We start from the raw sequence: 17502 nt of genomic DNA, 5'->3' as shown, positions 1-17502 counted from the left end.
TAAACAGATATTCTAGCAGCACACTACTAAAATAATTTGTAACCGTAAAAAGGTTTAAACTGTATTAATTTTAATAGTTATTAGAACTGTTTAGATATACAGCTTGATTTAACATTTAACATTTTTTTAAAAATTAAAAAGTTTTTTTTTGTTTACTAAATTAGGTTCAGTACATAATTTTGGCAACAGTAAAAGACGTTTCTCCTTACAAAAAATGAACATTCCTAAATAACAACGGACATACCCAAAAATTGTTTTCAAATAAATAGATTTACAAACTTTTTTTTTTTGTATAAATGAATGGCCTCAAAAGATGTGGCACGTATTGATTTATCTTTTTCATTTGGCAACAAAATGAACAGCAAAGACAACATCTACAGAAGTAAAGTATTTACACGGGTCCTACTTCTTGCCTTAAGCCTTCTTTTGTTCCGCAGATGCTTTCCTCTTTTGTTTATCCGCCATCTCTATCTTTCTGTCGTTCTGCTCGGCTAATGTCCGTCCTGTGCACTGAACTCTCTCTCCTCCACATCACGAGTAGACACGCCCCTTACTGCTGATTGGCTACAAGTTTGTTTTGCGATTTTTTTTGAAAAATCACTTACTCTGCCTTTAAAGTCGGCATGCAATGAAAATTCACTCATTTTTATGTGCATGTTGGAGATCTTATTGTGAATGGTTCATCCATGCATATTTAGTTTTTTTTTTAATTCATAAATGTGACCTTAATTTTTAAATCAAATGCTGTAAATTGTATAAAAGTATATCAAAATATGTACGAAAGACTATCATTGGGAAATATCGAAATGGAAAAACAAACTGTCCATCAATTTTGTCTTTAAGTAATATTTTTTCTTGCAGTAAAAGTTCAAGCATAAATGACATTATTGTTTCTCTTTAAGGATGATGCTTCAGAAAACGGGCAAGATGAAGCATCGGATACAGCAATGGATAGTGAAGCGCAGTCGTCATCACCTCCCTTGGCAAAGGGAAAGGACCAGCCGGGTGGATATGAAGAAAAAGTGGTAATGCATTTAGCCTTCCATAAAAATCTAAGTTAGTTGAGGTATAAAATGCATATTACGGTTATGCAAGAATGTTGATCCGTAAGCAGACGTGACGTTGTGTGTGTTGTTGACTTCTACTGCTTTGTTTCAACAGAAAACAGACCGGACCAACAGATTCGAGTACCTCCTGAAGCAAACTGAATTGTTTGCTCATTTCATCCAACCAGCTGCCCAGAAGACCCCAACTTCACCTCTAAAGATGAAGCCTGGCCGCCCTCGCATAAAACAAGACGAGAAGCAGAACCTGCTCTCTGCTGGAGAGTGAGTTTGCCCACACTGTTCCAGCAGAATTGGTTTCACAAATATTTTTCCCATCTGTTTTCTCCAAATAGATTATGCTGCCAGTGATATAGATGTTTAACAACGTCATATGTTATTAGAATAATGGGAATTTTACTTGAGGGAACACCTTTTTTTTATTTATTTATTTTTATTTTTAGAGTGACTAATTTAAATTTTAATGCAAAGTTTTCCTTATACTCTGTTTTGTCTTTTGTGTTAGTAATCATTTTTAAGTTGGTATTATTTTTATGTAATTTCTGTTAATAATATTTTTATTTAGTAATTATATTAGTTTAAGTCCTATTAATATATGAAGAGTTCATTTACAAAAACCGATAACTCCATTTTAATTTTTTTTCAGAAATCACAGGGTTTTTTTTTTATTGCGCATTCCAAGTAATATCAATCAAACTGCAGTTGAAAAAAAAAAAACATACTTTCAAAGTTTGTTTTATAGCAAAAGCAGTTTCAGCTTTTATTTTCCTTTTTCGCCCTGAAGAAGATATCACCGGTTTGTTGAAATGATCCATCCTCGATCACTTTTAGTCAGCTTTGACGAAGCTCCTCTCAGCTAGCACGTCTTTTGAAAGTGAAAGTAGCCTTGTCACCTGACCTGAATACAGCGCGCTGATTCGCTAAAATTAACTTATCGGCTTCTGTTCAAAAACAACAAGGGCACTTGTCTGCTTCTGCAGTAAAATGTGAACTCGCGATGCCTTGAAAGTAAACACAACTGGCTTTTTTGACAAAACGTGTTTAGGGTTCAGATTGCGCTATATGTGAAGAATAATGCACGGCTATCAGCTCTTTATTTATTTATTTTTTATTTATTTTTTTGTGGCGTTTATCGGTTTTTGCAAATGAACTCTTCATATATATATATATATATATATAATATATATGTGTGTGTGTGTATCTATCTCTTATCTTAAATGTGTGTCCAAATTGTGCAGACGAGCAGAGCAAAACTTGCAGTTTTTCTTTTTTAAATCAGTTGAAATTGCAATTAGATTTTTTTTCCCCATAAATCATGCAGCCCTAAGTACTGCACTTATTATCGATTTAGTTCGTAACTCCTTGTGTTAGTAATGTGATTATCAGATAATTGCTCCCTGCTTACTGATTTTGTGTGCGTTTTTAGTAACCGCCACCGTCGGACTGAGCAGGAGGAGGACGAGGAGCTGCTGAGTGAAAGCAGCAAGGCCACTAGCGTTTGCACACGTTTTGACGATTCGCCTTCCTGTGAGTTAAACGCACAGTAAAACCCTCCATCTATTAAATGAAATGGTAATTCTAAAGAAAGCTTATTGTGGCCAATGAACGTTTCTTAACAGATGTGAAAAATGGCAAACTGAGAGACTACCAAGTCCGTGGACTGAACTGGCTCATTTCCCTCTATGAGAACGGAATCAACGGGATCCTTGCTGATGAAATGGTATGACTCCACCCACTGATTCATTGGCCTTTTAGTAGTAAATGTAGGAATTTCATATAATTGTTTTGCATTTAAATTGTGGATTCCAAACCTGTTGAAGTTATGGAAACTCCCATAGTCCATTTTTCTTCTTTTTTTTTTTTTTATAGTTATAAAATATTTCAGCACCCAGAAATTGGTTTTAATCTGTGCCCGTTACAAATGGCTCACACTTCTTGTCTTCCTTTGTCCCATCAGGGTCTTGGTAAGACTCTACAGACCATCTCTCTGCTGGGCTACATGAAGCATTATAGAAACATTCCTGGACCTCACATGGTTCTGGTGCCCAAATCCACCCTGTATAACTGGATGAACGAGTTCAAGCGTTGGGTTCCCTCTCTACGAGCGGTCTGCCTCATCGGGGACAGGGATGAAAGAGTAAGTAGGGATTTCCTGTGATCATATGGTGTATTAGAGCTAGAAGAATACTTAAAAAAAAAAAAAATTTTTTTAACCATCATAAACTGTCCCATCTAATAACACTTCTGGTTGCAGACGGCTTTTGTGCGTGACACGCTGCTGCCAGGCGAGTGGGATGTGTGCGTGACTTCCTATGAGATGGTTATTATCGAGAGGGCCGTCTTCAAAAAGTTCAACTGGAGATACCTGGTCATTGATGAGGCTCACCGTATCAAGAATGAGAAATCAAAGGTTTGCAGTTGCATCCATCTTCCATCTTGGTTACAGATTGATTGCGAGTCCATGGTTTCCTTTAGTCTAAAAGTAAGCTAGTAAAGTTTGTTCTCTCAGCTTTCAGAGATTGTGAGAGAGTTCAAGACCACAAATCGATTGCTGCTGACTGGAACCCCACTACAGAACAACCTTCACGAGCTTTGGGCACTGCTGAACTTCCTGCTGCCTGACGTCTTCAACTCCTCAGAGGTGCCACTTCTTTCTTGCATATTGCCACAAGAACTCTGGCAGAAGCACATGTTGTGAAGAGTGCTTTTGAAATTCCCTTTTTGCAGCTGAACCGGTTATGAATGCCTTTTGTCTTTTCTTTTTGTGCAGGATTTTGATTCCTGGTTTGACACCAATAACTGTCTGGGAGACACAGAACTGGTGGAACGTCTACATACTGTGAGTACATTTTCCTTCGACTACTATGTAGACATTTATAGCTTGAATCAATGGGTGAATGCCATGAAAACGCTTGTTAAAATGTATACTTGGGTCAAAAGGAAATGACAATATATTTTGAAAATATACAGTATATTTTAGATTGAGAAATCTAAGCATGTGGTTCTAAACCATGCTTAATTTGAATGCAATATTAATGCAAAATTTTAAATTGTGTTTTTTAAATTATAAATTTCAAAAGTATTTTTATATATGTACATAAAATGGTATTTGAAATATTTATAATATTAATAAAAACATTTAAAGTGAGAATAGATTTAAGCAAAACGTGTTTTTTTTTTTCAAAAATAATTTCATTTTCATTGTGCATTCCAATTAATCTCAATCATACTGCAGTCGGGTTATTTTGATTAGGTAAAAAAACAACTAACACATGCAGCTAACTAACACAACAAAACACAATAATAACATAATAAAAAAACATGATTTTTGGGGGGAAAAAACTGAGTCTATCTTTCTTTCTCTCTATCTATCTATCTATCTATCTAACAAATCTCTTACTGGTATAGGTACTCCGTCCATTCCTGCTGAGGCGTATCAAAGCCGATGTGGAGAAGTCTCTCCTCCCCAAAAAGGAAATCAAGATGTATATTGGACTCAGCAAGATGCAGAGAGAATGGTAAATATTATTAATTCTAATGTATGTCTGAAATGTGTTTCTAGGTTGGCTTCCCAGGCATTTTTTAGATAAATAGCTCAAAGTATCGGTATCTACAGACAAATAATGAGCTGTTATAATTTCACTTTAGGTACACCAAGATTTTGATGAAGGACATTGACATTCTGAACTCTGCTGGGAAGATGGATAAAATGCGTCTGTTGAACGTACTGATGCAGCTCAGGAAGTGCTGCAACCACCCCTACTTGTTTGATGGAGCGGAGCCTGGCCCACCCTACACCACTGACCTCCACCTGGTGGTCAACGGTGGAAAGATGGTGGTACTGGACAAGCTGCTGCCGAAGCTCAAAGAGCAAGGTGACCACTTTACTGTCCGACATACTCAACGGGGGATAACAATAAATTGATGGTTTTTACATGCCTCATTTTTTTTCTTCCTGCAGGTTCCCGTGTGCTGATCTTCAGTCAGATGACCAGGGTGCTGGACATTCTGGAGGATTATTGTATGTGGCGCAACTTCGGTTACTGCCGTCTAGACGGACAGACTCCTCATGAGGAGCGACAGGTGTGACAGTGATTTGAGTCATAATTATAAATTGGCCTTCTGCCATAACTGAACAGCTCCGTGATAAATAAGCACAAACGAATGAGAGTCTGTAACATTCTTCTGATCTCCTCAGATCTCCATCAACACCTTCAATGAGCCCAACAGCTCGAAGTTTCTGTTCATGTTGAGCACCAGAGCAGGAGGTCTCGGTATCAATCTGGCCACTGCTGACGTCGTCATCATCTACGACTCGGACTGGAATCCTCAAGTGGATCTTCAGGCTATGGTCACTATGCACACTGATTTGTTTTATTTTCTATCTAGTCTATTCTATGTTGTTGCTTTGATGTTTGGACTCATGTAGCATATTGCTTTTATTCCTCTGCCAGAACTCTGATTTAAAAAGCAGCAGCAGCATCAGACCTCTTGTGGAATGGAGTGTTAATTTACTTTCATTGGATTTTCTTTGTTCAGGATCGTGCCCACAGGATTGGTCAAAAGAAACAGGTGCGCGTGTTTCGTTTTATCACAGAAAATACAGTGGAGGAAAGAATTGTGGAACGTGCAGAAATGAAGCTCCGCTTGGACTCTATTGTCATACAACAAGGTAAGATGTGAAACAAATGAAAGCTACTTAAATAAATATAATTTGAATAAAATGATTAGTCTATATATAATATTTTATAAAATAATTATAATATTTTATACAATTATTAGTCACCTTTTTCCTTAATTTTCTAATTCATGTGTATATATAATTAAAATATTTTATAAAATTATATTTTATAAAATAATTAGATACTAAGTAACACTTTTTTTATTAATTAAAAAAAAAAAGTCTAATTCATGGGATTGTTTATTATTATTATTATTATCATCATCATCATCATCATCATTTTGTTTATTTTTTCATTAGTATAGTTAATACTGTTGCTTCCCAACAGGCAGGCTGGTCGATCCAAACACGAGCAAACTGGGCAAAGACGAGATGCTGTCCATCATTCGACATGGTGCCACTCATGTGTTTGCCTCTAAGGAGAGCGAGATTACCGACTGAGCACCAGAGCAGGAGGTCTTGGTATCAATCTGGCCACTGCTGATGTCGTCATCATCTACGACTCGGACTGGAATCCTCAAGTGGATCTTCAGGCTATGGTCACTATGCACACTGACCTTTTTTCTAGAAGTCTATTCTATGTTGTTGCTTTGATGTTTGCACTCGGGTAGCATATTGCTTTTCTCCCTTTGCCAGAACTGATTAAAAAGTCCTTCTCTCCAAAAGCAGCATCAGATCTTCTCTGGAATGGAGTGGTAATTCATTTTCATTGGATTTTCTTTGTTCAGGATCGTGCCCACAGGATTGGTCAAAAGAAACAGGTGCGCGTGTTTCGTTTTATCACAGAAAATACAGTGGAGGAAAGAATTGTGGAACGTGCAGAAATGAAGCTCCGCTTGGACTCTATTGTCATACAACAAGGTAAGATGTGAAACAAATGAAAGCTACTTAAATAAATATAATTTGAATAAAATGATTAGTCTATATATAATATTTTATAAAATAATTATAATATTTTATACAATTATTAGTCACCTTTTTCCTTAATTTTCTAATTCATGTGTATATATAATTAAAATATTTTATAAAATTATATTTTATAAAATAATTAGATACTAAGTAACACTTTTTTTATTAATTAAAAAAAAAAAGTCTAATTCATGGGATTGTTTATTATTATTATTATCATCATCATCATCATCATCATTTTGTTTATTTTTTCATTAGTATAGTTAATACTGTTGCTTCCCAACAGGCAGGCTGGTCGATCCAAACACGAGCAAACTGGGCAAAGACGAGATGCTGTCCATCATTCGACATGGTGCCACTCATGTGTTTGCCTCTAAGGAGAGCGAGATTACCGATGAAGACATTGATGCCATCTTGGAGAGAGGAAAGAAGAAGGTAGGACCTGATCTAGGGAAATGACTTCACAAAGCTAAACTGAAGTGTGAAAAGAATGTATCAGTTAATTTAGAGAAATGCTCTTTATGACTTTACTAATGGTTATTTTAGACAATGGAGATGAAGGAGAAGTTGGCCAATCTTGGAGAAAGCTCACTGAGGAACTTCACCATGGACACAGAGAACAGCGTGTACAACTTTGAGGGTGAAGATTACAGAGAAAAGAAAAAGGTAATGCATTACAAATGGCAATGAGTACTTGTCATTATAGCGTTGGGTTGAAAATGATAGACTGATCTGAACTCCCCTTCTCCTCAGGTCATCACTAACTGGATTGAGCCGCCCAAGAGAGAGCGCAAGGCCAACTACGCTGTGGATGCTTACTTCAGAGAGGCCCTGCGTGTCAGTGAGCCCAAAGCACCAAAGGTATTATTAACCCTCACGCTTGATTTGTAAACCCTAGAGCTGTTTTAATGGACTTGCTCATGTTCCCTCAGGCTCCCCGTCCTCCCAAACAGCCCAATGTTCAAGACTTCCAGTTCTTTCCCCCTCGGCTTTTTGAGCTGCTGGAGAAAGAGATCCTGTATTACAGAAAGACTATTGGCTACAAGGTGTGTCTATATTTTGAGCTTCATGTTGGGGTCCACAAAATTGACACTTCTTACACTATTGTGTGTGTGGTTTTGTCTCAAGTCTCATATGCTGACGTGGCTACATTTTTGATCAAAAGTACAATAATACTGTGAATCGAATGCAAGTTAAAATAACTGTTTTATATTGAAATGTTTTATTCATGTGATGCAAAGCTGAATTTTCAGCATCATTACTCCAGTCTTCATTGTCTCGTTATCCTTCAGTCTAATATGCTGATTCTTTGATGAATAGGACATTCAAAAGAACCGCTTTTATTTGAAACGGAAATCTTTTGTAACATTATAAATGTCTTTACTGCCACATTTGATCAATTTAACACGTCCTTGCTGAATAAAAGTATTAATTTCTTGAAAAAAAAAACGTATGGACCCCAAATTTTTGAACGGTAGTGTACTTAGTACACACTCTGTGTGTCATTCTTATTCAGAATCTAATTTAGAAATATGGCACATTACACAAGTAGAAAGGATTGCAAATGAAGTTTCAAGGCGATTTTAACTTTCAGTATGGTCATAGATTAACATGCAGTTCAATGGAGCAGTGAATAACGTTAAAAACTCTTCAGAAGCAATTATCCCTACTAAATTTTCCGTTGCATGATGTTACTGCACTAACAGGTGCCAAGAAACCCCGATCTGCCCAACTCGGCCCAAATGCAGAAAGAGGAACAGGCCAAGATCGATGAAGCTGAACCTCTTAATGAGGAAGAGCTGGAGGAGAAGGAGAACCTCCTCTCACAGGTAAGTCATTCATGTGACGGCCCACTGGAGTTTACTTCCATATCTTCTCATATTTACTTGACACCTTCTAAGTGTAATGAATCCCAGTGTATTGATAACATTAAACTCCTTATTCTATTCTGAAGTCATGTCAATATGTCTTATATACTCAGGGCTTTACTATCTGGACCAAGCGTGACTTCAATCAGTTCATCAAGGCCAATGAGAAGTGGGGAAGAGATGACATCGAGAATATCGCCCGTGAGGTCGAGGGCAAAACCCCGGAGGAGGTCATGGAATATTCTGGTATGTCAATACACCGTCCACCAGCGCACAGTACAACCGTATACAGGAAGCATGTGCTCGAGATGTGTTGTGTTTGTGTGCAGCTGTGTTCTGGGAGCGCTGCAATGAGCTGCAGGACATTGAGAAGATCATGGCTCAGATCGAGAGAGGAGAGGCCCGAATCCAGAGGAGAATCAGCATCAAGAAAGCACTGGACTCTAAAGTGAGCGACACTCGCCGTTGTTTCTCAGCAAAGTGTTTAGGTTGTATTTTATTTGAAGGTGTCCTTGTTACAGTGAGTTATACATTTAAGTACTGAGAAATTTACTCTAGTGTTAGGATTTGGTTTAGGGTTAGTTGCATGTCTTTATTCATAATTTACTGTTATTAATATATGTAGTAAGTACATGTAACAAGTACAAGGATTTATAGTTCAGAGCAGGGATGTTACAGTTAACTAAAACCAAACATTTTCTCTTATTTAAAATAAACTAACTTTAAAAAAAAAATTTTTTTAAACTTATTTCAGGTAGTATCATTTTTTTTTCATTTAGTTTAAGTACTAAAATAACAAACTAATTAATACCATAGACATTTAAAAAAAATTATAATAGCAATGATGAAAGCACCCAACAAAATGACTGATTTAACAATTTAAAGTGAAAATATAGAAGTTATCTAATCAAAATATTAGCGAAACTATTTCCGTATATCAATCATACTGAAACAATTAAAATTCTAAGGCATCAAAATTATTCTAATATGCTGCTTTGCGTTTATTATTATTATCATAATTTATTATGATCAATGTTGAAAACTATTTTTGCTGCATAATAGTTTTGAAAACGTACCTTTCAGTTTTCCTTAAAATAGAAAGTTCAAAGGAACAGCATTTATTTGAAATAAAGTGTTATCGGAATTTATAATTCAGAGGAGAGATGTTAACTAAAACCATAAACATTGCTACTTTTCTATTTCCGTTTAGTTTAAGTTTTAGTTTAAAATCACTATAAATAAACTAAAAATAATACTTTATAAATGCCATATAGACAAAAAAACTAATAAAAAGGATAAAGCACCCCTCCAAAATTACTAAAATTGAAGTGCGAACAAAAAAACGAATGCAAAATATTAATAAACTTTTAGTATATGATACTAAAATGCCACTGATTGAAAGGCATAATGTTTTGTATTTCTCTCTTCAGATTGGCCGTTATAAGGCGCCGTTCCATCAGCTCAGGATCTCGTACGGCACAAACAAAGGCAAGAACTACACCGAGGAGGAGGATCGATTTCTCATCTGCATGCTGCACAAACTGGGCTTTGACAAGGAGAGCGTTTATGATGAGCTGCGCCAGTGCATACGCAACTCGCCCCAGTTCCGCTTTGACTGGTTCCTCAAGTCCCGCACTGCCATGGTGAGATTTATGTGCCATATCACGAGCAATCATGTGATATTCATCCATTCGAAATGTCCTAACACTGTGATGTAACCGCAGGAGCTTCAGAGGAGATGTAACACACTGATCACGCTCATCGAGCGGGAGAACATGGAGCTGGAAGAGCGAGAGAAAGCGGAGAAGAAGAAGAGGGGCCCTCGCACATCTTCGGTGAGCTTGTGCCATTCACAACAACCGCTGGCGAAACTGAAGATTGAGCTCGTAAGCTGGAGAGGAATTTTTAATGATTAGTCTCTCTTTCCCCATAGGCCCAGAAACGCAAGCAAGACGGGACCCCAGATGGACGCAGCCGCAAGAAGAAGCTCAAATTGTGATCGGCGTCACGCCTGACTTGGCGAGGACCTTCAGTTCAGCGATTCTTGCGTTTGTCGTTACGGGTCCCACTCATGTACTGTATGGATTTGCAGCACTGAACCTCGCCTCCAAGTAGCTTGACCTCTTTAACAAGGTGTAGAGTTGTAAATTAGATCTCTCTCTTTTAGCTATATAAAGTGCTACGGCTGTGCTGTCAGTTCTGTTTTGTATTTATGCCAACTTTTTTTTTTGTTTTTTTTTGTACCACATTCCATTTGGCTTGTATCAGTTTGATTTGCCGTCTTTCCCTCATTATTAGCATCTTCAGTATCATCTCTGTATCCTCAGTTGAATAGTCAATTGGAACGTGACTAATAAATGTTGTTTTTATAAACACCGCTCAGTGTGATTCCTCCAAATAAATGTAATCTCTTCAGCTTGTATGTTAATGTAGTATTGATGTACTGTACATATTCAGCAACTACACCGAGAGCTTTGGTATTAAAGGCTGGAATAATGTTTGAGAAATTCTTATCCTCATATGATGATGGTTCATCTCAAACCTCACCAATCACTTCACTTCAGATGACAATTCCAAAGAAATTGTTTTTATTCTGTTTTTTAAAAGCACCAAAACTGTTACTCATATTTACCATATGTGGAGATAGTGATTTAAATAGTTATTTTTGTTTAAAATACTGGGGGAAAAAAAAATGCAGCTAACGTCTAATGGTAATGTAAGTTTTCCAGCTCAAAGTTAAACATCTGTGGAAAATAAATTATATATAAATATACGTGTGTGTGGTAGGGAAAAATTATACAAAATTTGCGATTAAAATAAGGAATTATTGTTACAAGATGGCAAGCCAGCATTGCTTACACTTGGCCCCTGGTTCGTTCACCGCAGGGGACCCCGGCGGCACCAGTTGCACCACCTTAAGGACAGCCCTGGCTTCTCCTTACTGAATTTAACAGATAAGGTTACATTTAGTCATTTAGCAGACACTTTTATCCAAAGCGACTTACGAATGAGGACAATAAAATGATGTGATGCAGACATGCATAGACAATAAAATATGCAGCAGACATACTGGTTCTGTCTGCTGCATATTTTGTTTTGTACATGTTTTTTTTCTGTCTGAGAATGGAATAATCTGCCTCTATAAAGGACAAATGAAGCATTTACCATAAATAGAAATAGCACCAGTCACAATAAAGTTATTATCACTGCCTTGAAGTCCAAGCCTCAGGGCTTTAGAAGAAGATCTGTATTAATCTTTCTATTGCAGAACGATATGATTGATTGAACCCAAGCAACAACAAAGTGTGGATGTCATATTATTGCAGTTAATATGAATATAAAAGAGGTCACTGTAATGCAGAGCGTTAATCACTGTCATTTTGCAGCACAGTACTGCTACATCACAGCTCTTATTCACAGTCAGAGACTGTAGTGAAGTGCTTTTTTTTTCATTTTAAAGCGCGCAAAACAAAACAGGAACGAAGAAACTACAGTATTTTTTTCTTTAGTGTTTACAGATATTAAACCCCATAGGCTCTTTTATTAATTTATGGCCATTCTTTTCTGTTTTCTGGTAAATTCTTATATTTCATAGCCTAAGTTTTGGATTTATTTGAAGTGCATGTAAATAACTAATTTGAAAGTCAAGTTGTGTCTATAAAAAGCTGAATCTATTTCTCCATTAATAAAAAGTGCAGACGACTGTCCTGAGAGTCACTCCGTAGGATTGCGCTGTTTGAGTATCACAGGTAAACCTCTCACCTTGCTTTCACGTTTGTGTCTTGCTACACAATGAATAAACTTTCTCTAGACTTTTGGACATTTTCATTTGGTGAGTTTGTAGGTTTGCTGGTCTAACTGTTACACATCGGATTGAACACACACACACACACTCACACACACACACACACACATGTCTGGTTTGCTGTCCTTGTGGGGACTCTCCATAGGCGTAATGGTTTTTCTACTGTACAGACCGTATATTCTATTGCCCTACACCAACCCTACCCCCCTAAACCTACCCCTCACAGGAAACTTTTTGCATTTTTAGATTTTCAAAAAACTTCATTCTGTGTGATTTATTAGCTTGTTTACCCGTGGGGACCTCAATTTAGGTCCCCACCGTGACATGAGTCCCCATGAGTCTGTGTGTATTCAGGTTTTAGTCCCCACCAGAATAGAAAAACAGGTACACACACACACACACATCACGATATATAACATATATTAAGCCTATATTAGTGTAATTAGTGTAATATTTAGCTTATTGTTCACTTATTGAATCGTCTGTACATTGCATTTAATATTTTACAGTGAAGTATTTCTCTTGTGGGATGACCGGCCAAAAACAGATTTTGTCCAATCAAATTCTGTCTAGAATGAGAATTTATCTGTAATAACACCTGCCTTTGGCTATAGCATATCTAAAGCCTAATTGACCATGGGGCTGTTGAAGGTTTATAGAAGCCCTCCTAAATGTCTTTACTATTCCTCAAAACTGTCATCAAATAAAAAAAACTCATTCAGAAACACACACACACACACACACACACACACACACACACACACACACACACACACACACACAAGTATTTGACTAATAATCTTATTGCAATCATTTAAATGTGTCGTGGTGGACATTTTAATAAATAAAAAAATAAAATATTTTGTTTATTTAATTGTTTTTTTAATTTAAAATTTTTACAAATATTTTTATTAAAAAGGAATATTTGTATTAAAAAAGCTATATTTATTAAATATAGATTTATTCATTTATAAAAAAAAATGCATTTATTTATTATTTATTTATTTAAACATTTATATTTTATGCATTAATTATGGATAATTAGTAAATATTAATTTAATTGATCAAATATGAAAAAAAAAGTATTTGTTTTTAATCGCATATCAACTTTGCAAGTAACTTTGTCTCTGGTTTTGTTTTATCAATTTTGTTTATTTTTTATTTCTTATTAAAAAGGAATATTTTCTTATTAAAAATTGAACTATTAAATATGAATATTTATGTCTCAGATATGAATTTAAGTTATAAATGTGAATATTTATTAAATACGGATTTATTCATTTATCAAAAACAAGTGTATTTATTATTTATTTAGTTGATATTTGTATTTTATTTATTCATTATTGATAATTATTAAATATTTTATATATATATAATATTTAATAATACAGTAAATAAAACAGTCAAATTTGATCACACACAAAATTTGCAAGTAACTTTCTCTCAGATGCTTCTCCCAAAATAAAAAACAACAATAGCCAATTATTGACACGCAGATAATATAAAAATGTAGCTAGCTAGAAGAAGTTGAGAAATGTTTGAATTTACTGTATATTATTCTGATTTTTAATTGTATATTTAGGTGCGTTATCCAGTCTGAGCACAGTCTGAGATATTATTGAGATCACTGATAAGACACGTGAGATGTCTTTTCTCAGGAGAAACATCTGGCAAGCAGGAGACACCAGTACTAGTGTGCATTTGCTCTCCATTGTTGTTTTCTAGGTGGATGAGCTTTGAACCAGCTTGGAAAATTAAGCTGGTCTTTTTAGCAAAGGGCATTCATTTTCTTTTTCAGAATTATTTTCATCGTCTTCTGTAATGGGGTCAGGGGGTGCAGTCAGGCCGTTTTTAGTAAACGCTGTTAAATGTGCGTGATGTTAAAAAACCTCAGCATCTTTCTCCCTGGGTTTCCCCTCTTTCTCCTAGTCCTGGCTGAGACCTTTCTTCCTCTTCTCTTCGCTGTCTTGTCTGCAGTCACCTGCGCTTGTGAATAATGCAGCGTCTCCGTAGCGTGCATCGCTTTGAAAGCTTATTTGCCATCAGCATCCCTGAATCTTTTGTGGAGCACATGGTCCATCTAGTTGTGCCTTTTAAAAACAAACTGTAAAAAGCCTTTTGACTCCCCTGTTGGACCCTCTGGCATCCTCTCTTGCCACTTTCTATTTTTCGTCCCAGTCTGGCTGGAGGCGAGGAGCTGAAGCCCCGAGGTGTTCAGCCATGAGCCTCTGATGTCAGCTTTGCTGTTGCAGTTTCAACCCATTGAGCTTTAATGGCAGCAGTTTTGGGCTGAGCTTTTGGTGTTGGGTGTTTGCCGACTGATCGTGTGTGATCTCTGCCTTCAGATGCTGTGATTTTGAAGTCATCTTAGGGCATGTAACCACTTTACATAAGACAAAACAGCACACATATAATTTATTTTTTAAACTGTGTAATGCATTAAAGGGATAGTTCACCCAAAAATGAAAATTTGATGTTTATCTGCTTACCCCCAGGGCATCAAAGATGTAGGTGATTTTGTTTCTTTTCTTCATTTTTAAGTCCAGCCGTTGCAGTCTATCAGTCATATAATGCATGGCGATGGCAACAAAATCTATGAGAGTAAAAAAAAACAGACAAATCCAAATGAAACCCTGCGGCTCGTGACGACACATTGATGTTCTAAGACACAAAACGATCGGTTTGTGCGAGAAACCGAACAGTATTTATAACATTTTTTACCTCTAATACAATACTATGTCCAACTGCCTTGAGCGCGCACACGGCATCCGATGCGTGAGGTGTGTACGCGCTCTGGCGTAGTTTACGTTAATGGGTGTGTTGATATCCAGCCGAAGAGCAATCAACCATAACTTCAGGCGAGCAGGCTCAGAAGTTGGGAATACGTGGAAAGTCACCACTCCCGAATGAGTTCGCGCGAGAGAACGTAATCTTTTAGTTTTAAGTCGGTTTGAACAATCCGGATAAACGCAAGTAAGTACCATTTTGATTAGCCGTCATACCTACAATATTTGTGCACTGTGTAACCAATGAGTGACGTATACGTGCGAGAGATCACTTCCGGCGCTTGCGTAAACTACGCCAGAGCACGTACACACCTCACGCACCGGATGCCTGCGCGCGCTCAAAGACAGTTGGACATAGTGTTGTATTAGAGGTAAAATATTATATAAATACTGTTCGGTTTCTCGCACAAACCGATCGTTTCGTGTCTTAGGACATCAATGTGTCGTCACGAGCCGCAGGGTTTCATTTGGATTTGTCTGTGCATGTTTTTTTTACTCTCATAGATTTTGTTACCATTGCCATGCATTATACAACTGATAGACTGCAACGGCTGGAGTTAAAAATCATCATTTGTGTTCTACTGAAGAAACAAAGTCACCTACATCCTGGATGCCCTGGGGGTAAGCAGATAAACATCACATTTTCATTTTTGGGGGAACTATCCCTTTAGTAGCTTAAAGCATCATTACATCTATTTAGTACAAATGTATTTATTTGATATGAATGTATTTAATATACATTTTTATACAAGAATTTATATATTTAATATGACTATGCAATATGAATATTGATTTAATACAATTGTATTTAATAAAAAAAATAAATGTAATATGAATTTATGTAATATGAATATTTTTATTAATTTAATTAAATACGAATATATATTTTATTAAATATATTTAATTTTATTTTCCTAAAATGAATTTTGTATTTGCCACAGTTTAGACAAAAATCTGCAGCACAGCTTTTTCTTCCTGGAAGAGAACGTCTGTAGTTTTTAAAATTGTAGATCTGCTATCCACAAAATTTTGAACATTTAGGCATATAGCATATAGATTAATTATTTTGGTTGTTTCTATAAACAAACCAATTCTGCTGTAATTCCACTGTTAATTTGCATTTGCTAAAATTGGACCATAAGCTGACTGGATTGTTGACATGATTTATTGTAAATCCTGATCAGCTGGCTGGGTATTAACAGTTGTGCAGAACACATTGATTTATTCAGTCTTTTCAATACTCTCAGATCTCCGGGGCCCATGCATTTGTGAGGTGCTTAACATTACCGCTACTTTTACAAGTGCTTTTGATGATAACAGATGTTCAAAGGATGCGTTCAGGATTCCTTACGCCTTTCTGCGAACCAGACGAATGTAATGCCATTCATTATAAAACCAGCAGCGTATATCTCGGCAGAGTGAAATCGAATGCAACGTATTCATATCCTGCATTTATCAAGTGACCGCAGGGTCCTGAAGGTAAAGAGACTGTGTGCTGAATAGCAAAATGATCTGTAATAGCCTGCGACGTGAGATTGCAGGAGAATAGACTGACAGATATAACATGAAGTGGAAATTTTGATGAAAGATGAATTCAATGCATGACTAGGGAGAGTTTCTGGACTTTATCCGACCAATATTCTTTAAGCTGCAAACCGTGTAGAATAAAACATGCATAAGCAGTAAAAAGTAAAAGTTATTGCGCTCTAAAAGTCAGATTACGCATTTAACATAGTGAATTTGAATGTTGATCATATATTTTTTAAATAAATCTAATAGGTTAACACTCTTCAGGCTGTTCGCTTGGAAGAAAAAGGAAACGTTCCCATCAGCAAAAATGACTGGTATTCAAACACTCGGATGGGTTTGACTACGTGATCAAATCTAGACTATGGCAGGCAAAAAATAACATAAAGAATATACATAATTTCACACTCTATTCTTCACTTCATCCCAAGGGAATTATAATGAGTTTTGCGCATGGACATACTTTACTGATGTTCCCCGTGCAGACTAAAAGCAATTTGTATTTATAATTGAAACAATCCGTTTTATGATTCCTTTATTTGTAAATCGGAAGGATGATGTGAGTTTTAAGTCATATAGTGATGGTGATCATTTTGAATGATACAGGCGAATGGCTATTAGACGTCCATGTTGAGGAGTGCTGTTAGTGTGTGATGTTATTCCTCAGTGAATGACTGTGTCTCCTGGTTAATGGGTTGGAAGTTTCGTGGGATTTACCGCACGCTCATTAAAGGCTGAGATCATCTAAACAGCTGTCTCTGGAGATGGACTGCTCTACAGACATCAGATAAACCCCAATTAGTTCCCCCAGCCAAGATAAATGGCCATATTTGCATGCCACCTCATTAATATTCCTTTACAT

General features: G+C 36.5%; 1 protein-coding gene across 1 annotated transcript; it reads left to right on the top strand.

Moving 5' to 3' along the window:
* The first annotated feature begins 906 nt into the window (after positions 1–906).
* Positions 907–10895, top strand: LOC107598519 (SWI/SNF-related matrix-associated actin-dependent regulator of chromatin subfamily A member 5-like). Its single transcript, XM_016289890.1, is given in 22 exon segments — positions 907–1025; positions 1162–1328; positions 2491–2591; positions 2684–2784; positions 3022–3201; positions 3319–3474; positions 3574–3705; positions 3835–3903; positions 4473–4582; positions 4713–4939; positions 5026–5147; positions 5263–5415; positions 5604–5736; positions 6941–7089; positions 7201–7515; positions 7587–7700; positions 8361–8483; positions 8636–8768; positions 8852–8970; positions 9953–10165; positions 10247–10357; positions 10456–10895. Coding segments are annotated over 22 exon segments (3072 nt in total). The 5' UTR covers positions 907–947; the 3' UTR covers positions 10522–10895.
* Positions 10896–17502: the final 6607 nt, after the last annotated feature.

The sequence above is a fragment of the Sinocyclocheilus grahami genome, unplaced genomic scaffold (assembly GCF_001515645.1).
Source record: "Sinocyclocheilus grahami isolate Dianchi unplaced genomic scaffold, SAMN03320097.WGS_v1.1 scaffold252.1, whole genome shotgun sequence".
In the NCBI taxonomy this organism is placed as follows: domain Eukaryota; kingdom Metazoa; phylum Chordata; class Actinopteri; order Cypriniformes; family Cyprinidae; genus Sinocyclocheilus; species Sinocyclocheilus grahami.
This window is presented reverse-complemented; position numbering and strand designations above follow the sequence as displayed.